We start from the raw sequence: 22,440 nt of genomic DNA on the forward strand, positions 1-22,440 counted from the left end.
AGAAATGTAGACTAAAACAGGAATGATTGATGTGAATCATATAAATGGAAGGGTTAAAAACACGAGGCATTGTAAATCCCAAGTACAAAAAATGTCCTTAGTTTAGCCCTCATGGGAAATATTGCTGCTCAGCTGGATGGTGCGTATAGAAGAAACATTGAACTTCACAACCAGAAAGTAGCCAATAATAGATACATTGATACGAGCTAAATATCATCAATGTTATTGTTATTAGATTCTGTGGCTCCTTTGAATTAGCACGATGAAACAGATTTGTCTTCTAATCCAGGCATATTTCGTGGTCTCATAAATTTCAGTGCTGAGCTAGATCATCCTGAAGACCCACCTAAAAAAATTCAACAGTTTTCAAGTGAATATAAAAAAACATTCAAAACGAGCATTTGGTGTTCATGCTAGAAGTCTGTCATGAAGATATTTCGGGGCAGATAAAAGCTGCGGACTTTCTAGCTCTAATTGTAGATGGAACAAGTGCTGTCTCCAACAAATTTCAGATGGTGTTTGTTTACGGATATATCCACAATAACAAACTTGTTGAAAGATTCTATGACTTCAATGTTCCTCCTCACCATAATACACCATCTTTGATTAAAAGCATAACAGATGAGCTATATCGTCATTTGGTAGCTTGTTTCAGGAAACTGATCACTCAAACATATGACAGTGGCTCATTATGCAGTGTTCAAGCATTGGTCTAGGAAAATTATCCAGACGCAGCTTATGTTCACTGCTATGTGCATCAGCTTAATCTGATCATGCAAAATGCTGCTTCAGCAAATAGCAATGTGAAAATAATTTTTGCTAACTTTCAGGGCCTCTGAACATTTTTCTGATCTCCACATCAGTTTTAGGTGAAGTAGTGAAAAAACGACTACCAAGATCTGTTCCAACTAGATGAAACTTTCACTTAAGGAGTGTGAATACTGTATATGAATGCAGAAATTATCCTATTGACTGTATAGGACAATTCAGGATAAAAATATCACATGAAATCCTTTTAATATATCACAAGCCTGTGGTTTCGAAGAGATTCTCAGGAATGGAAATTTTGTATAATGGCTTTCATTTTTCAACCGAATAATTCCTCTTATTGGCATTCTTTTCAATCAAATTCAGAAGAATAAAACTTATGATCCATCATATCTCCATAAACAGATCCCAGCATTTGAGCATGTAGTTTCCAGTAGCCAGGACAGAGTGGAAGTTTCTTTTGTTCAGGAGAGTAGTAAAAAGAAAGAAAGAAAGAAAGAAAGAAACCTGAAGATAACTCGGAAACAAAAAATCAGAAGGCCAAAGAAATCTGTGATATCGTAGTGCAATAAGCTATAAACCGTTTTCAATTCAAAGGCCATCTTCAGCAGCTATGCTATTTCTAGCTGACGGATTTTCAGAATATAATGCTGCTTTACTGAAAATCATCCACAAGCAGCATACACGAATTATAACTTCTTGGACATGAAGAAACTCCATGCCGAATGGATTGCTATATACGAAAGAGAAGAGTTTATGAAAATTACGGGTGTGTTGTCCATGTTTGATTTTATAAATGACAACTTAAATGAAGCATTTAGTGAAACTGTATGACTCCTGAAAATACTGTTCACCATTCCCATGAACACATCTGAGGCAGAACGGAATTTCTCTACTCTACATTTCAGTGCAACACAATGACACAGGAAAAACTTTTGGTCCTTGCCATGTTTCTGTGAAACAACACTATTATATAAATACTTTATTTCAATCAAAGAGTGATGACGAATGTGCTGCCAGCAAAGTTAAGAGAATGGATTTTCTCTTCAAATAGGTGAGTCACATAGGCCTAGGCCTACTTTTGTGCAAGTAAAGTAATTAAGATACTTGCCAACTCAAACTGCATGGTGCTCGACAACCACTTAACATAGTTGTGCTTGTGCATTATTATGAAACTAGGAAGTTCACAGTGTAAAAGTACTGTCACTGAAAATATGAACCCCTATATTTCAAGTCACTGACCGTCACTGGGCTGAAGAGATCATGGCTTTTCAACACTCTTAACGACCAAGGACACGGGCTAACCAGGACGTCCAGATAAAAACTTACAAAATTTAGGTTAGACCAGTAATGAAATACGGAAATGAAGCTACAAAAACAGCAAGTAGAAGAGTTCTGGAAAAAGTGGACCAAATCCAAAGGGCCATCACTGGGGCTGCAAAATCATCACCTACTGCTGCCATGGAGGCCTCAACCAACAATGAACCATTCAGTGTCCGTCATGAGAAGGCTATGCTAAAATTTTTAAACATAATGGGTACATGCTAACTAATGCACCAGTTATCAATGGGCTGAAAACAGACTGCCAACTCAATGGATGCCACTGACCTTGGCAGCAGGCCTCAGAGCTAAATTCACCTAGGACAGCATGTTCTGCTACCTACAGAACCTGGTATAGTCAATAACTTGGCAGAGGCTAGTCTCACACTTCGAGACAATTATACACCAAAGCATGCTTCCATAGACATAGAACCCCATCTTACCACATTGAGGATGATTCGTAGCTGCCACCCCGAACCACAGTGGACCCATTTATACACGAATGAGTCGTCCATACGTGGTACAGGTAGGACTAGAGCCAGATACTACAGCGAACACTTTGAAGGCTACTGTGGACACATAACTAAGCAATTACCGTTTTTACGCGTGTACAAGGCGCACCCCAGTATTAAGACAGTAAATTTGGAAGAAAATGATTTTCTTATATTCTTGCAGAGATATCAGTAAACACATTGATACATTTTGCTACATTGTAAATTCCTGAGATCCTGTTGCCCACATACTGTAATGGTACCTTGCAGAACAGTTAGGGGTTGCAGGCAGAGCTACCACGCGTAACAGTTAGGGGATGCAGGCAGAGCTGTGTGGTAATAGCCATTGTTCATTATGGATGGAGTCTGCTAAGAGTGAGTGAAAAGTGAAAGTAGCAGAATGGGTGAAGTCAGAGCATGTTACACTGTGAAATTCAAACTAGAAATGGTGCATTATGCTCAAGAGAACAGAAATAGGGCTGCAGAGATGGTATCAAAGAGTTTCAAAGTCACGTCCATTTTGAACGCGATGGACGAGAGTGAAGATTGTGTGATGCGCTTCAGATAGTGAAGAATCAACCGGTAGTGACAATGATATGGACGATATGAACTGCAACTGATGGCATGAATACAGAAATGGGGACACTGGTTACAATTTTCATGTTACCTAGGTACGTATATAAAGTTGAGAATAAATATTTTGTAAAGTAGGCCTACAGTATGATTTTAATTATCTCGAGTATAAGACGCATCCCAATATTTGAATCAATAATTTAATAAAAAAAAGTGCGTCTTATACATGCTAAAACACGGCATGACAACGAGATAATGGCAGTAATGGAAGCAGCATTGAAATTGCGAAGAGAACTAGCACCCTCAAATGTTATCCATCTTATTGCCTCAAAGGCTGCCAACCTTACACTGTAAAAAAATGATGACACTGACTGCCAAACTACTATTACATGCCAATCAGCTTGCTTCTATGCCAGAAGAAGAATGGACTCTGTGGATACAGTGAACACCTAGCCACATGGTATTTCTGGAAATGAGAAAGCTAATTATCTAGCTGAAGTCCACACCAACCTTCCCCAACGAACTGCACCAGCATCATTGAAATCAGCCAAAGAACATATTGATAAAACCATCAACCACTGCACAAAAACCAGCATCTAGTTGCCACCACTGGAAAGAACTGGGAGAAAAAAAAACCTATTCCCCTTAATCTACCATGGCAAATAAGTGTTGCTGTATTTAAAATTCCGACTGACTGTGACTACCTTGCATCCCATCTACACCACACTGGCGTGCTCCCTAGCAGTCAGTGTCTGTTATGTGACTATGACCTGATGGACACCAGACACCTGCTATCATATCCAGGACTTACACAAGGCAGAACAATATCCGCACCCAATGGCACACACATTTACTGGGCAGTAGGCACCAAATGGCAGAAATGTCAAGAATGGGTGTTGGATAAGAGTAGGAGGAGGAGGAGGAAAAAGAAGAAGAAGAAGAAGAGGAAGAAAAAGAAGAAAACAGAAAGTATACACAAATATTTTCACCTGGAACCACTTCTGTTGTGACCTATTTTCACAAATGGAATTTGGAGAAGATTTTTCCCAAAACTAGGAAATCACAATGAAAGCCTCATACCCTTTCACCTAAGTATTCTTTTGTACTGTATTTGGAAGGGAGCACTACAACCTAGCACTGCGACCCAGAAAATTCTATTGCACTTACCCTCAAGCTATGCATATTCCCAACACACACCAGCAGACTACACCGAGGTTCACTGTTTTTTTCAGGTTTCAGGCAACCTCCCCCTCGTTCCTAGACCAGTTTCCTCCTTGCTGGCATATAGGGAATACTATGGAATGATAACAGAATGGAGACTGGACGGAATGATGTTAATGCCTAACATGGGGAAACAGGAGAACCCTGAGAAAAACCCTAACTGCGACCTTGTCTGCTACAAATTTTTCAAATGAAAAATCCCAGGCCTGACTGAGACTCAAACTCCGAACGCCTGCATAACTCACTAAATGTCAGACCACTTAGACACCATAGGAGCTCTAACCTAAGTAATTGGTAAATATTATTTGACCATTGGGAATATTTGACAGAAAGGATGTGTTGTTAAATTTTGTTGACAATACACTGCGTGTTTTCAATTTCAGTTTCCAAATGCTAATGGAGAATGAACATTTTTCCCATTGTCAAAATAGAACGGTACATGATTATCAGCATAATTTTGCTGCAAAATATTTAGATACAGTATATTGGCATATTCGCTACTATTACATACATATTCACAAAAATAACCACATTTCCTTTAATTCAAGAGATACACATTTAATGTTAATAAGAAAATCTGTTGCCTCTAGTTATAAAAATGAGAATATTATGTACCTTTCCTTTGTGATCAAACAAATTGTGAAAGCCATCAAAGATTAAGATTCACAATAATATTATTGTAATCTTTGTGTAAACTTTTATGAAAACAACAGCAATATTCATGTTAAACTGTGGACGTTGAACTTTAACAATTTTATTTATTATTTATTTTTATTGTATACGTTCATATCAGCAATTACATTTGTGTAATGTGGACCTCACAATTTTGCATATGGTGCCACAATTACATTTATTACATACACACTTTCTTACAGAATGCTCTATTATAGTACCTAAATTTCATACCTACTACTTTACTCTCTCTTTTTACCCAGATATCACATTCATGCCTACCTACTGCCCTTGAAACGTAGCAATTTTATAGACTATACAGAGAATGGTGAACTTCGGCAAAGTGCCATTGATCAGGAATAAAATAAATAATCCCTAAACTCTGGAAAGATTAGTCAAACTTTATGATTATGAGCCGGAAGAAACTTTACATCTTACACTGTATAATTATTATTGTTATCATCATCATCATCATCATCATCATCATCATACACACACTACAACAAAGTGATTTCCATTCTACAAAAAATAAAACATTATACTGATATTTTATTAAAACCTACATAAGCACAAAAATTATTAGCAGATTTACCAAGAGGAGGTCCTATTGTGAGCGTGACAGTGTAGCCGGAATCTTTAATGAGATTCACAATATCTCCGTGGTGAAGATTCATAATATCGATGTGATTGACAGCTAGGATACGATCCCCAACATGTAACTGGCCACAACGTTCAGCAGGACTCCCTTCTATAATTCGACCTGCGTACAAAATCGTAATAATGAAACAATGTACTATATTGTATTTTACATTACAAAGCACATATATGGCATCTTTCCTTTGAGTAACGGGAATAGAAATGCATGAATTAAATAACAAGAGCAAGAAGAAATAAAAAGTATACAATATATTACATACTACTCGGACATGGTTACAGGCTGTTTTATTTAGAGCCTTAACTCCAATTTTAGCCACATATAGCACAGAAATGTACGTAAGTAAACAAATAAAATTCACACAATCAGCTGTGGACCAAGATAAAATATATTTATCACTTTAATTATTATTTGGATAAATATTGAACAAGAACAGTAACAATCGGAAGAAAAAAGCTAATACTTCTTTCATGGGAATCGCTCACCTATGGTTGAACCTGCCTTGTTGACAGAAGAAATAATAACAAATCCGAAACCTTCACTTTCTCTTCTTGTAACAGTCACATCATATGGATAACCAAGATCAGGTCTCGCATAGCTGCTTACATCTGAAAAGATTCACAAAATACACGTAACATACATCACAGAAGTGAATATACGCAAAATCATTTGCCACAACTAGGTTCACAATTCTTGGGTAACTGGAATAAAAGAAGCTAAGTAACAAAGAATAATTTTCACTTGATGGGACCAATGTACATCCACTGTGAACTGAGACTGTAGAAAGCAGAATTTTTTACATATTGCATTTCTTAAAGAGCATTCACCCTTATTTGTGGCCTTGCTGTGGTGTAAGAACAAGATGGTAGCTGTCTCATTGGCATGCATTGACAGACCTTTGGAACATAAGATGCAGTTATATTTTAAACGGTATTTAGCCTATTTAAGAAAAAAATTGCGTGTTATGCAGGAAATATGGTATGTATTTTTACTCCACCGTTTTCTTAAGTGGTTTTACTATAGTATTTTTTTTTTTTTTTGGTCGAGATAACTATGAAAATTATTAACCCTTTGAACATATTAGAACAAAATGAATCTTGAATCCATAAAACACTCGCAATTTCAGACCACAATTGAATGCTCTTCCATTATAAAATTTTGCACATCATAGGGATACTTTGTATATTAATTGTTGGTTTCAGGTAATTACAAATTTTACTTCCTTTCGGAAAGTTTATATCTAACAAGCTCACACTTACACGAACAGTTCAGTTTGATACATTATCTACTTCAGGATGTAAAGAATTAAAACATTATCAAAAGAGTAGCCTGAATGATTTTTTTTTCAATGTCATTTTACTATTCAGGTAAGTATTTGTATAACAAATTTCTTTTCAATATTTCCGTCTTTACTTATCATTAAGTGAATATACTGATACTACATCTTATTACACATATGTTTGGACTAACATTTTCGTTTTAATCAAAGCATCATCAGGTCCTTATTATTGCTATTATATTGAACACTATGTTGATGATCTAATGTTGTAAAACTGATGTTTATGGATTATGTATTTTATATAATTTTAATTTGATTAATTTTAATTCAGCACGTTTCGAAGAGTGGCGCAGTGTATTAGGGTACCGGTAATATGTTTTAATTCAATACTCTAAGATCCATAATTATATTGGGTCATCAACATAGTGTTCAATATAATAGCAATAATAAGGACCTGACAATGTTTTGATGAAAGTGAAAACACTAGTCCAAATATGTAATGTATAATAAGATGTAATATCAATGTATTCACCTAAAGATAAGTAAAGACAGAAGTATTGAAAAGAAATTTGTTAGCCTCAATGAAAGTAATATTTAGGATGGATAAGAGATTTGGTTACCTTGCGTAGGAATTCGCCTCCTGATACCTAGTGTGACGCGACCATTTGCAGCAGCCTTGCCCATGAGTTGCACTACGTGATGATGTGAGGTACTGAGAACTGACTGTGAGTCCACATTCACGATTTCATCCCCTGTACACAGTCTGCCATCTAGATCAGCAGCACCACCTGGCACTATGTGGCCAATGGATACCTAACAACAAGAACCACTGCATCACAAATTGCAACACAACTTCTGTACAGGACGAAAGATGAAGTGCACAACAAATGAGTAACTCTTTTATCAAATTACTGGAATAAGTTCGACTACTGACTCACTGCAAATGAAATAATATATCTATAATTTTAAAATGTGCAGAATAAATATGGAAAATGCCTGTTGTTATTCGGTTGAGAAGCTTTTGTTATCTAGTCTGCTGTCAAAAAGTCTGAAAGTTAGAATTTATAAAACAGTTATATTACCAGTTGTTCTGTATGGTTGTGAAACTTGGACTCTCACTTTGAGAGAGGTACAGAGATTAAGGGTGTTTGAGAATGAGGCCGTTTTTCAGTCAACAGAATGAAAGGAGTGTATTTTCAGGTACTTTGAACATGATCCTGCAAATGCATGTCGCCAATATATTTTTGTGGGTAATTCGTGATGTGTTTGAAGACAGAGTGATTATCAATAATGTGTGGCCTCCACGATCTCCTGACGTTACTCCCTGTGACTGTTATTTATATGGTATACTGAAGAAAGTACGAAGCAAACCCACATAGCCTAGATGAACTGAAACACGATATCCAACAGGAAATAGCTTTATATCATAACGTGAACTGCAATGAGTGATGAAACATTTCTTAAGCCAGTGCAAAACATGAATAGTAAAGAAAGAAGGACAATTTCAACACCTCTTTGGATAAATTAGTCAAATAAAACACTTTGTCACCATGAACAGTCATGACGGATGGCTACTGGATAAGGTAGATGTGAACCTGCATGCTGACAGCAAAAACAACTTAGTCAAGGCTGATCATCAAGTCGTTTGCAGTTGTGCAGTGTCTTCTACTGGTATATTGTATTTATGCATTTAATCACAGAGCATAATATGATCCAGTTTAAGTATTTTATTTCATAATAAATATTTAAATACGATTCATATGTCAGCAGAGTTGATCTGTAAACAATCCCTCATGTTAGTGTTGCAAGTTTCAAAGCAATCCATGACCCATGAAAGAAATTTCGAAAGAAGGACGTGATGAAGATATAACAGGAATGTCTTAGGATTCCATAATAAATGCTAACAATATTCATGTTAACATATTCAAAATTACTATGGTACAAAAATTTTGAAAATGGATTTCAAACAAAATGCTTTCATTTCGTAGAAGCTGGTTTACATGACGGAACTAGATTCCGAAAATTAATCATGAAACTACTGTGTTCGGTGTATACATGCAGAACGAAAATGTTTGCTGAAAATGGAAAGTTTCGGCTCCATCAATTTTTCACGAAACTAAATGAGTATTAATTCATGATGTTTGTGAAGCCAGAGTGCTCGGTAGTTCAATTTAAAGATCGAAGTGAGTGTATAGCTAGATGCAAATTTATTATGGGATAATACATATCCTAATTAAAAAAAGAAACAACTGGTGAAAACATTGGACAGAATTATATAGGCATTGATTAGTTCAAGAAATTAATTTCGTGAAATTAGTTTCGTAACCTAGTTTCACCTTGTAAACCAGACTTAAATTCTCAAACAGATATCAGAGCTCCGAAAAACCTGACCCTTTTCATCAAGTACCTCTTCATAATGCAATATATATATATATATATATATAATATTTTATATATATATATTTTATATTTTATATATATATATATATATATATATATATAGTGCATAATTAATGGCGCAGGGATATTTTCTTAAGAAAGTCATGAACTTGTAGGTGTATAATGTAGTTGTGTGACTATGACTTCCTTCTTTGGCGAGTTAACTGGTACAAAGCATAATCTCTTTCCTCTTTCCTACATGATTGTCGTAACACATACAGCCAAAGTTTTCATGAAAGCAATTCTTAAACTGTTCGAGAATACAGTTACTAGTAATAATATTCCCTCCCCCAAATTCAAACAACCTAAAATCACATGCCCTGAAGAACTGAAAATAACCTTCGCAAAGACATCATCTCCATTAATTGTCAGAAGAGATTGCTGGGAGTGAGGGATATTTTCATAAAAAAAGGTTATGATACCGTCTTTATATCCTATGAAGGCACATAAGGGGCCTGGAGGTAGAGCTGATGTTTCTGTAACTTTGACACTAGAATGAGGTGGTGTGGATGGCACCTTTTACTCCCCAGAAAAAGACCCATTACTCAATTTGATAGGAGGCTGAGTGGATCCTGGAATTGTTCTAAAAGTTTTGGTAACGAGAAAAATCCCAAAACTGCCTGGGATTGATCCTGGTCCTTCCAGACTGTAGCTAATTGATCTACCATAAAACATAAAAAATTCCAAAATGGTTGGGAAATAAAGACACTTTCACCATCACCATGCTGAATTTTGGCAAGTAAAATAATTTTTAACAGCATTTGTATTCAATGATTTTTGCATAAACAGTTTGTGTTCTGTTAAACTGTCGATGCTGACATAACTTCACTCCAATATCTCTCTACTGTATTTACTTACAAATGGCTTTTAAAGGAACCCGGAGGTTCACTGCCACCCTCACATAAGACCGCCATCGGTCCCTATCCTGAGCAAGATTAATCCAGTCTCTATCATCATATCGCACCTCCCTCAAATCCATTTTTATATTATCCTCCCATCTACGTCTCGATCTCCCCAAAGGTTGTTTTACTTCCAGCCTTCCAACTAACAGTCTATATGCATTTCTGAATTCGCCCATCCGTGCTATATGCCCTGCCCAGTAACATCATAATTACATGTGCTGCCAACATAATGCTATACAATTCTTAAATTAACACTTCACACTGTTAGTAAATTAAGAACAATATCATTAAACATTGGATTTATATGAAAATTCACATTTAGTTTGTTTTTACTGGTGATATGGAATTAACTTTTGCAATATGTTCATGTTCTTCTGTTTTTGTATGTGATGTTTGTAGACACACACATATTATGGAGTAATATTTCATATTGGACAATAATATACTGATTTTTTTTAACGACATTATAAATATTTTCAGCTTTTTGCATTAGAAGAATTTGCATCTTGTAGTGAAATCAAAGTTATTACAAGATGAAGTGAGTTCTTTATTCTCAAATTGTCTTTTATGCGTTTATGACAAGTATAAAGAATTATATTTTACATTTTAGTATGATAATGAACAGTTATGTTGACATATATTTAGTATGTATCAATGCATACTACACAAACTATACACTACTGAACAGATGATGCAGAAGAACTAATGACAATGAAAGGAAGACCTCCCACCATGCCATTACTGCCCTGAGCATTGGATGACTCTCTTCTCACCATGGATCCTACCTGGGAACCCTCTTCTGTTCCGCCAACAATGCGGAAACCAAAACCAGTCTCCTGCCGAACCAAGGTAACCAGAGTCTCCACCCACTCCAGTCCTGGTCCTGCAGGATATACACGTACTCCAGGGCCCAAGCCCACCCACCTCAAGTCCCGAGGGTACCTGAAAACAGTATCAAAATCATTTATGTGAACTGCTGAATTGAGGAAAAATACATTTCCTCTGTAGTGTATTCTGCATTTTTCCTAAATGTAATACATTTCTGTATCCCTCTTACATGTTTACGAATTGCTCATCAACGTAGAGATTATTCTGTTTATAATTATTACGAGCTCCCATGTTTTCTTAATTCTGTTAAACACTTATTTTTCTAGGCTTATTAAAAGTCAGCACATTTTCTTAAATTTACTTGTCTACACTTGTCAAGTTTCCATGCTTTGAACTAGGGCTGAATTTATACAGAATTATGTTAGGAAATTAAATGCTGAGTTTGTCAAAAGTCAGATGGAACCTTGCCGACTCTGAAGGGGCCAACTCCAAGGATACTCCCAACCCTACACTCATCCCACTCAGTGTCATGTGCAATGGTACATGCCCCTATCAAACAATTTAAATTATCACCGAAAATGTGTAACAAACACTTTTATCTATGCCTCAAAACTGTCTCCATGTTAAGGCTTACTTGGTCATCTTTCTCAATTGTTCACTATACTCAACTGTATATTCTGTTCAACTATTACATATTTATACTCTACACTTCTACGAGAAGACTTAAGCCGGATACACACAGAATCAGATGCGACGCGGCGCGGCACGACACGACGCTACGTTTTGCTTTACAACACCTCGCGACAGCTTAAAACTGTCTGCTTGCGACAACTGATTTGCTGGCTGTGGGATTGGAAAACTGGCCTAGGCTAGAAAATGGCGTCAATAATACAGGACTGTCTATATGAAAAAATTCTATTGCATTTGCTTATTATTTCCTAAGGACGCAAGCTCCTAAAAATCTATACGATTGAAAGAGTCTTAAAATTAAAATGTACTGCACAAACGTAATTTTTTATGTTATGACTAATTCACGACTCACAATACTGAAAAATAATATATTAAGTCAATAATGAGTGATAGTTTAGAGCAGAGAATTAGGCTTACTACAAATTACACTGGTCAACAGTCATTTTGCGCCAGACATAAAACTAAAAATTCTTACTAATTTCGACCTCCTGAATTAAAAAATAACAAGCAAAATGTTCCATTACTTCGGGTTTTCGAAGATGCACAATATAATTAATTTTCTATGCATTTTATTTAAAAATCACCGTATTTCGTGTGTAACTATTTTGTTTTACAAATGTGAAGACCCAATATGTGAAAACAAATGTAGTATATGTAGGGCACCATGTTAGAAGCACCTGTAGAAAGGGAAATTATTTCATTACCCTTCTACGAGCCTATTTCGAGGGAGTGAAACAGGTTCGCGGTATAAATTCACTTGAGTTTACCTGATTTTACTTGAGATGTGCATTTCTTTCACGGTGAGCTTAATTACATTACTGTAGTTTATATTTTGCAATATATCACCATGTCAAAACCACTTCTAGAAGCGGAAATTGTTTTATTGGCCTTTTCGGTTCCATTTGGAGGGGAAGAAACAGGTTCGCCGTTTGAAAATGCTTCAGTTTACCAGGGTATTTCTGTGGTGTTAGTATTCTGTGTAGGACGTGCAGGCTATTTCTTTAAAGTGTCCTTTAATGATAATATTCAAAGTACGAATGGTTTATATGTGCGGATTTGAAGGTTGTAGCATTGCTTTTTGGAATGCAATTAGGCTACACAAAATTTTGCTGCTTTCTGTACGAATTGGACAGTCGTGCTCGAGATATTTTATTTTTATTTTATTTGACTGGGTTATTTTACGACGCTTTTTCACCATCTAGATTATTTAGCGTCTGAATGAAATGAAGGTGATAATGCCGGTGAAATGAGTCCGGGGTCCAGCACCGAAAGTTACCCAGCATTTTCTCGTATTGGGTTGAGAGAAAACCCCGGAAAAAAAACCTCAACCAGGTAACTTGCCCCAACCGGGATTCGAACCCGGGCCACCTGGTTTCGCGGCCAGACGCGCTGACCGTTACTCCACAGGTGTGGACTCGCGCTCGAGATAAGCATTATAAAATAAAACGACAATCACTAGAGCCAAGGAAGAAAAATATTATACATCAACCCCTTGTAGGCCTACCTCAAAGCAAAGTAATTTTACCCCTTTTACACAATAAGTTAGGGTTAATGAAGAATTTTGTTAAAGGGATAAATTATAAAACTGAAGCATATAAAATATCCAGGAAAATTTCCTGCTATTAATAATCTGTGGCGCTACACCCTATGAAGAGCCCAGACCTACCAGCTGGCTGCTGGCCTCACGTCCACATGCCAAAACAGAGGTGAACGATCATCCAACTAAAATGGAGGTTTTGTGTGGTTAGCACGATAATCTCCCCAGTCGTTATATCTGGCTTTCGCTACCTATCGTAGCTCCCCAAGTGCATCACGATGCTAGGTGGGCACCGGTCCCATACACTGGCTGAAATTTCATGAGAAAATTTCTTCCCCCATGAGGACTCAGACCAGCGCGCATCCCTTAACATTTCCTGCTATTAGTGATTCAAAAATAAAAGAGGGAGTTCTCAATGGACCACAAATTAGAGAAATAATGGACAGTCACTTCGAATCTTTGCTGGGAGGAAAAGAGACAGCCGTCTGGATTGCATTCAAGGAGATTGAATTAATTTTCTGGATAACTGTAGAAGTAAGAACTATGAAGAACTAGTGAAAAATTTACTGTTGGCGTATTAAACTAGGGGTTGTAAAATTTTCCTGAAAATTCACTTCCTTCACTGACATCTTGACTTTTTTCCCCCCCGAGAATTGTGCGATTTCAGTGATGAGCATGATGAGCACTTCTATCAAGAAACTTCAACTATGGAAAAAAGATACCAAGGACAATGGAGTACCAATATGCTAGCAGACTATTGTTGGACTTTAGCTCGTGATGTACCTGATGCCCAGTGTAAAAGAAAATGCAGAAAAGGGAACCTGTAATCTTCTGAACAGTGAATATTTAGCCTTATTGTCATTACATAAAACAATATTTTGAATAGATATAAATTCCAAAATTTCTCAAAAACCGTAACCAACAACTGTTTTTATTGTCATATTCGTATTCAGACGGCTCAACTTATGTAGAAAACATATATCACATGCCTAGCGCAAAAAAAAATGTTAACATTTGTTACGCAGTGTTTTTATTATAAATTATTATTCACCTGAGTGCTTTCATCTCATTTGCAATTTTTCACATATTTTCAGAAACCACATTATTCTCGTGATATTGTTTCAAAGATTGTACAGAATGTATCTTTCCTGTACTAAATCTACTAATTTATCCACATCGAGCTCCATTATGAATAATGTGCACTACACAACAATAGTATTTTTTTGTAGACAATGAAAGCATGCAATCATAGCCATTACTAACGCATGCGCAGTACACTGCAGCTATCAGACTGTCTCCTCGCGACGAACTTCAAGCAGTCGTTCGATGTCGTCTCTTCGTGTCGCCTTGTGTCTGCTCGCGACCGTCGCGCCATGTCTGATTCTGTGTGCACCAAATCATAAGAAATCAATGGGAGACAAGTACCATGAGACAAAATGTCGCATCGTGCCGCGTCTGATTCTGTGTGCACCCGGCCTTAGTACTTCACAAACTCCCTCATCCTTTATCACAGCATCCGAGGATGTGACACCTCCATCACTTATCCTGATGGGCCACCAGCGTGGCTCAGTCGGTTAAGGCACTTGCCTGCCGGTCTGAAGTTGCGTTCAGGCGCGGGTTCGATCCCCGCTTGGGCTGATTACCTGGTTGGGTTTTTTCCGAGGTTTTCCCCAACTGTAATGTGAATACAAGGTAATCTCTGGCGAATCCTCGGCCTCATCTCGCCAAATATCATCTCGCTATCACCAATCTCATCGACGCTAAATAACCTAGTAGTTGATACAGCATCGTTAAATAACCAACTAAAATAAAATAAATAAATAAAAACTTATCCTGACTGAGAATAAACTTGTGTATAATGGTTTCAGTAGCAAAGGACCATTTAGGGAGAACTGGGTTCAGGAAGCCATAAATCTGTTTGACACGCTCCCTCAATAAGTGAAACCACGAACAAAGATACTGCCATAAAACCCCTTAGAATGTTTGTATTGGGAATGTTCTATATTTGGAAGAAGATTCCTGCCACTGCAGTACTGTTTCAGTTGTGCTTAGTAACAGTGTGCTGTGTGATCGTCAACAGTACGGTAGTGAAATTACAATGTTGAATTTCTTTCGGCCATGGATAAAGCACCTCCACAATCATAGCCAGTGCCTTCTTTTGAAAGGATGCTGACTAAGCATAACAAATTTAATAAATTGCCCATAGGAAAGGGTGCGAAGTTACATAAGCGAAGTGTATTTATAGTACACACCCAGAAATAAAATTTGAGCCACCTGAATTTTCCAAGTTCCAGTTATAGCATACTGTGCATGTTCAGTGTTTACTGAATTTTCCAAGTTCCAGTTATAGCGTACTGTGCATGTTCAGTGCTTACTGAATTTTCCAAGTTCCAGTTATAGTGTACTGTGCATGTTCAGTGCTTACTGAATTTTCCATGTTCCAGTTATAGCGTACTGTGCATGTTCAGTGCTTACTGAATTTTCCAAGTACCAGTTATAGCGTACTGTGCATGTTCAGTGCTTACTGAATTTTCCAAGTTCCAGTTATAACATACTGCGCATGCTCAGTGCTTACTGAGTATGCGCAGTGTGTTATAACTGGAAAATTCAGGTAGCCCAAATTTTGTTTCTGGGTCTGTACAAAACGTTAAGAACTTCATTAAAAAAGTAACTGAAGATGGTGGAGTTTTGAAAAGGAGAAATATTAATCAATTGATAGAAGGGGCGACAGGTCTTAATTTAAGCAGTTTAAATAGAATTTCAAATAATGAAAATCCGACTCTGAAGAAAAATAAGAGGAAAAAGGGCAGCAATCCCTTTGGAAAATCTATGATTTTACATGCGATCTGTTGTGATGAACAGCATACAAGTGCTACAAAAACGAAGTGTCATCGACAGTAGAGTCCATAACACACGTTTTGTGGGAGAAAACAAGAGGCAGTAACTGCTCATTCCCTTATGGGAAAAGTACTGTACATAGATTACTCCGAAGTGTGGAGTTTTCACATAAGACAGTACAAAGAAAACTCACTGGAGCTAAAGTCAGTGACATCATTGCCTAGAAGTATTTGTATCATGAACCAATAAGAGAGCTATATTTACAAGGCTATGGTGATGTATATTTAGATGAAACGTGGTACAGGTCACATGTAAAGTAAAGTAAATCCATGGTGCTACAGCCCATGAAGGGCCAAGACCGACCAGCTGGCTGCTGACCTCACGTCCACATGCCGAAGCAGAGTTGGACGATCATCCAACAAGTATGGAGGTATCATGTGGTTAGCATGATGATCCCCTCAGCCATTATAGCTGGTTTGCGAAACTGGATTTTTGTTATCTAATGTAGCTCCCCAAGTGCATCACGATGCTGTGTGGGCACCGGTCCCATACACTGGCCGAAATTTCACGAGACAAGTCATATGTGTTGCATGAAAAACTGGACAGACGACTGTCAAAACTGTGTGGTACGGCTATCAGGTGCAAAGAAAATGACAGATTCAGGTTTTTACATGCAGATTATCATGACAAGATGACCTCTGAAATTCTTGACAAGTGGTTTGAAAATAGTGCCCTGAAAATGCTGCAGAAGACCTCTATATTAGTGTTTGACAATGCACATCACAGCCAAATTCTTAACCCGCGACCTAGTCGAAAAATCTTGAAGCATGTCCTCTAGAAGAGCCAGTTTAAGTTTAGAGTGCAGTGAAAGTATAACAAGGGAACATTGACAGAATTACGTAAGACATGTACAACAAATTGAAGCAACCTACTGTGTGGTGAATTCTGCATCCCAGCTAAGTGGTAATTCCAATGAACGAATTGTCGACAGTGACTCTGAGGAGGAGAATTACAGGTGCAGGTAAATGTTACTTACTTTATTTTTCATTATAGCAACTGTATGTAGAAGCATCAGATGGCATATTAGATAGATACATGATAATTTTTCTCAGGAACCCACTCTTTCAGGGTAAGCTTATAGAGATCTTAGCATGCAGTACATTTACGACATTGAACTAACAGCTTACTTCTCTTCTGAAAGAAGGCATGCTGAGAGATTTTACATACACATCCTTAGCCGGATTTGATCCCACATCCCTTCAATCTAATGCCAATCATGCTAATCAGTCAATCAGAGGGCGACCTGTTGTTACTTTGTGATAATAATACCGGTACTGGTGGTAATAATAATAATAATAATAATAATAATAATAATAATAATAATAATAATAATAGTAATAATAATAATATTATTATTATTATTATTATTATTATTATTATTATTATTATTATTATTATTATTCTACCTATCTTTAAGAAGGGGGACAAGACTAACTGTAGTAACTTTCGAGGAATATCACTTTTGATGATGTCATACAAAATTTTGTCCAATATTCTTTTGAGAAGATTAACTACATATACAGTATGTAGATGAAATGATTGGGGATCATCAGTGTGGTTTTAGGTATAATAGATCGACTATTGATCAGAGTTTTTGTAGTCAATAGATATTGGAGAAAAAATGGAAGTATAAGAGTACAGTACATGAGTTATTCATAGATTTCAAAAAAGCATATGACTCAGTTAAGAGGGAAGTTTTATATGATATTCTTATTGAATTTGGTATTCCCAAGAAATTAGTTCGATTAATTAAAATGTGTCTCAGTGAAACATACAGTAGAATCCATATAGGCCAGTTCTGTTGGATGCTTTTCGAGTTCACTGCAGGCTAAACGAAGGAGATGCACTATCACCTTTACTTTCTAACTTTTCTCTAGTATATGCCATTAGGAAAGTCCAGAATAACAGAGAGAGTTTGGAATTGAACAGTTTACAATAACTGCTTGTCTATGGGGATGATGTGAGTATGTTAGGAGAAAATCCACAAACGATTAAGGAAAATACGGGAATTTTACTTGAAGCAAGTAAAGAGATAGGTTTGGAAGTAAATATTTTTTATTTTAGTTGGTTATTTAACGACGCTGTATCAACTACTAGGTTATTTAGCGTCGATGAGATTGGTGATAGATTATATTTGGCGAGATGAGGCCGAGGATTCGCCATAGATTACCTTGCATTCACATTACAGTTGGGGAAAACCTCGGAAAAAACCCAACCAGGTGATCAGCCCAAGCAGGGATCGAACCCGTGCCCGAACCCAACTTCAGACCGGCAGGCAAGCGTCTTAACCGACTGAGCCACGCTGGTGGCTGTTTGGAAGTAAATCCCAGAAGACAAAGTATATGATTATGTCTCATGACCAGAACATAGTACCATTAAATTGGAAATTTATCCTTCAAAGAGGTGGAAAAATTCAAATATCTTGGAGCAATAGTAACAAATATAGAGTAAATGACAACTGGAAGGAAATTAAACACAGAATAAATGTGGGAAAAGCCTGTTATTATTCGGTTGAGAAGCTTTTGTATCCAGTCTGTTCTCAAAAAAGCTGAAAGTTAGAATTTATAGAACAGTTATATTACCGGTTGTTCTGTATGGTTCTAAACTTGGACTCTCACGTTGAGAGAGGAACAGAGGCTAAGGATGTTTGAAAATAAGGTTCTTAGCAAAATATCTGTGGCTAAGAGGAATGAAGTTACAGGAGAATGGAGAAAGTTACACAACGCAGAACTGCACGCATTTTATTCTTCACCTGGCATAATTAGGAACATTAAATCCAGATGTTTGAGATGGGCAGGGCATGTAGCATGTAAGGGCGAATCCAGAAATGCATGTAGTGTTAGTTGGGAAGCCAGAGGGAAAAAGACCTTTGGGGAGGCTGAGACATAGATGGAAGAATAATATTAAAATGGATTTGAGGGAAGTGGGATATGACTGCAGAAAATGGATTAATGTTGCTCAGGATAGGGACCAATAGTGAACTTATGTGAGGGTGGCAAAGAACCTCCGGGTTCCTTAAAAGTCATAAGTAATAAGTAAGTAAGTAATTACTAAACTGATTAAATTTGTTCTTATATAAAATCTAAACAGTAGCAAAAGAAAATATATTGAAAGAATCCAACCCATAGCAAAGGTGGCAACAGCTTGAAAGTTGTGACAATATTTCTCCTCTAAATGGCCTGTCAATCACTGTCATTTATGTAGAAGTGGTGTAGGGACAGGGTTCTTTAGTTTTAGAACTGAAAGTGCTACCATAACTCTTACTTTCTGTTTAAAATCTAAGTGGAAAAAATAAATTTGATGCTTTTCCGCACGGTAAATATTAAAATTAAAATGATGGACATTGAACATGTGCAAAAAAAATTGAGATAAATGAAAACAAAACATAAGTATTCAGCGATAAAGTTGTACGTATTGAAGTACAGCTCAGAAAGTTAGAAAATATCTGCAGATACATTTTTTCTACACATAAAAGATAGCAAAAGATCAGAATAACTATAACACGGCTCCTTTTCAGGTCATATTTTATCAAGTCCACAATACACTTATTAATATGACCAATACCAGTGAAGTATCTGAAAACGCTTTAAGAAACTAAAGTACATCATTTTGTTTGTAGTGTAGTATAAAGATAGAATTTAATTTGAAATATAATGCAGTTAAAATTAGAAAGAGAAAGTACTGCTATTTTTATGGTTTGTTGAAAGCCATTTTAAGAAAAAAGCTGTTTCAGTCCGCTACTCAACAATAATACTTTTAACTACAAATAATATAATGAAAGATAAGGTCACAGAAGATTGTGTAAGGAGGAAGATGGCATATTTTCTCTCGAAAAACGCAGAGGCCTCTATTACTAGAGTGTGAAAGGTGGTTATAAGGAAAACATTATGGAATGAAAATATATTTAGGAAGAGTGTGATTTTTTGTCTTCCACTATACCATATGAACTTTAATACAATTTAACTGGTATTAGAAGACATATGGGACAGAATTACAAAGGAGCTGATGTGCTACTTTATAAACTCAAATATACCACAGAGCAGTGGAGAAAATACAGCAGACTCTTTAAGATAACTGAAATAAATTGACAGTCAATGAAATGATGAAGCAGACAATAGATTCTATTACAGCAAATATAGAGGGTGAAACTGAAAATATAGGCTCATTTTCTGTCACTATCTTCATATGCACCTCAGTCATTTGGATTATTGTACTAACCCCACAACAATTCAGAAAATCCACTGCAGTGTCACTAACAAGAAAACACACATCACAACAACCTCAGTTTTGTTCGAATTGGAGCTACATAAATTGAGAAATACAAATAAAATATAGACAATGACTTGGATTAAAACTATCTGGTAACAGCTCTTTCTTTTTTATTTATTTATTTTCGTAGGTTATTTTACGACGATTTATCAACATATTAGGTTATTTAGTATCTGAATGAGATGAAGGTGATAATGCCGGTGAAATGAGTCCGGGGTCCAACACCGAAAGTTACCCAGCATTTGCTCATATAGGGTTGAGGGAAAAGCCCAGAAAAAACCTCAACCAGGTGACTTGTCCCGACCGGGAATCGAACCCGGGCCACCTGGTTTCGTGGCCAGACGCGCTAACCGTTACTCCACAGGTACGGACTTTCTTTTTTATTTGGTCAGGAACACTACATTGGAACCATTATTTTGCTGTTTGTTTTAGGAACCAAAAAAAAAAAAAAAAAAGAGTCCTGTAAACGAATTATAAACACAGTGAGGCATAGAACTGAGCTCCCATGCTTTCATCACCATGGCACTTGGAGAGGAAACTGTTAAAGACATTCCTGGTGCTCCACCTCCAGGGATTTTGGGCACGATCAGAGAGATATACACCCAGTCTGACTGAGCCATCTCACTTCTCTAAACCAATATCCTAGTACAGTATAATAAGTAGGGATCGGAAGTTTAGGAAAATGCCTATTTTGTTTGAATGTACGTATTTTAAGGCTGTTAATTTATATATACGAATCACGAAAAATCAAATGTTGTGGTGAAGATTTATATTGCCTATATTTGTCTTTTTTACAGTTTGTGGCTTTTTTAATTTCATTTGTTCTTTTTTTCCCTTTTCTGTATAGGCATACACAGGGTGATTCACGAGGAGAGGTAAAAAATTTAGGATACGATATCTTAGGCCATTTTGAGTGAAAAAGTTCATATGAACATAGGTCCATTTTCGAACAATGGCGGAGCTAGATGCATTTTTTTGGTAAAACATCTCGCCCCAATGTGAATCAGATGTTACCATATGCTGCTGACGTGAGAACAATGGACAAGGTTACCGATCACAATGAATGACGTAACATTTGAATCTGCATTGTGAGCGATGTAGATAAGGGAAAGAAACCGGGTGGTGGGGCATTACAAATGTCCAATCGCCTGCCCTTGTCTGATGTAATGACACAGAACCCGCAGATAACACAAATACACTATCATCAATTCATAGCAGTTCAGTCAGCTACGTACAGTACAGTAGTTATACAGGTACAGTTATCGGAAGTGTTAAGTTGTGTTTTTCAAGAGCCTTATAAATTTTCGACTACAGAATATGCTGATATTGTGTATGTGAATGGTTTGTGCGATGGAAGTTCCTTGTGTGCCGTCACTGAACATGAACGACGCTTTCCAAACAGAAGAGTACCATATTGAAGAGGACTTCGTGTCTATGGGGTTGGATGAAAGAGTTGGTATAGCAAAGAAAGGGGGAAACAAGAGAGACGCTAATCAACCGTATTTTGGATGCGGCATAAAGAACAGCCATGAGCAACTCAAAGAACAGCCATGAGCAACTCTCCAGAGCGAAGAGCGCGATTCATGCCCGAGCACAACAGTGCATTGAAGCAGAAGGAAAATGTGCGAAAACATCGACCCCGATGTCTAGAATATTAGGTATGTATGCATACGTGAATATAAACTTTAAATTTGTCCGATCAAAGAGCCGTATCTCCGTAACCGTTCGAAAACGAACCTATAATCATATGAACTTTTTGACTCAGAATGACTTCAGAATTCACATCCTAAATTTTTTACCTTTTCTCGTGAGCCACCCTGTATAGTTAACAGCACTCATTAATTTTTTTTAGCTTGAAACTGAAAAAACTGATAGTTCTTGTAGTATACAAAGATTTC

At 36.8% G+C, this 22,440-nt stretch overlaps 1 protein-coding gene across 2 annotated transcripts in view; it reads right to left on the reverse strand.

Annotated features, from left to right (window-relative positions):
- The window catches only part of Magi (membrane associated guanylate kinase, WW and PDZ domain containing protein magi), a 252,065-nt gene that overhangs the window by 55,544 nt on the left and 174,081 nt on the right, over nt 1-22,440 (reverse strand). The window contains exons 10-13 of one of the 2 annotated variants that reach the window (XM_069837901.1): nt 11,106-11,262; nt 7,600-7,792; nt 6,186-6,308; nt 5,638-5,805 (exon numbers count right to left, since the gene is read on the reverse strand). In XM_069837901.1, the coding sequence (XP_069694002.1) occupies nt 5,638-5,805; nt 6,186-6,308; nt 7,600-7,792; nt 11,106-11,262 (641 nt within the window). Of the gene's footprint in view, nt 1-5,637; nt 5,806-6,185; nt 6,309-7,599; nt 7,793-11,093; nt 11,263-22,440 lie in introns of both variants that reach the window. The other variant, XM_069837900.1, reaches the window with a different exon arrangement.

The sequence above is a fragment of the Periplaneta americana genome, chromosome 10, assembly GCF_040183065.1.
Source record: "Periplaneta americana isolate PAMFEO1 chromosome 10, P.americana_PAMFEO1_priV1, whole genome shotgun sequence".
NCBI lineage: Eukaryota > Metazoa > Arthropoda > Insecta > Blattodea > Blattidae > Periplaneta > Periplaneta americana.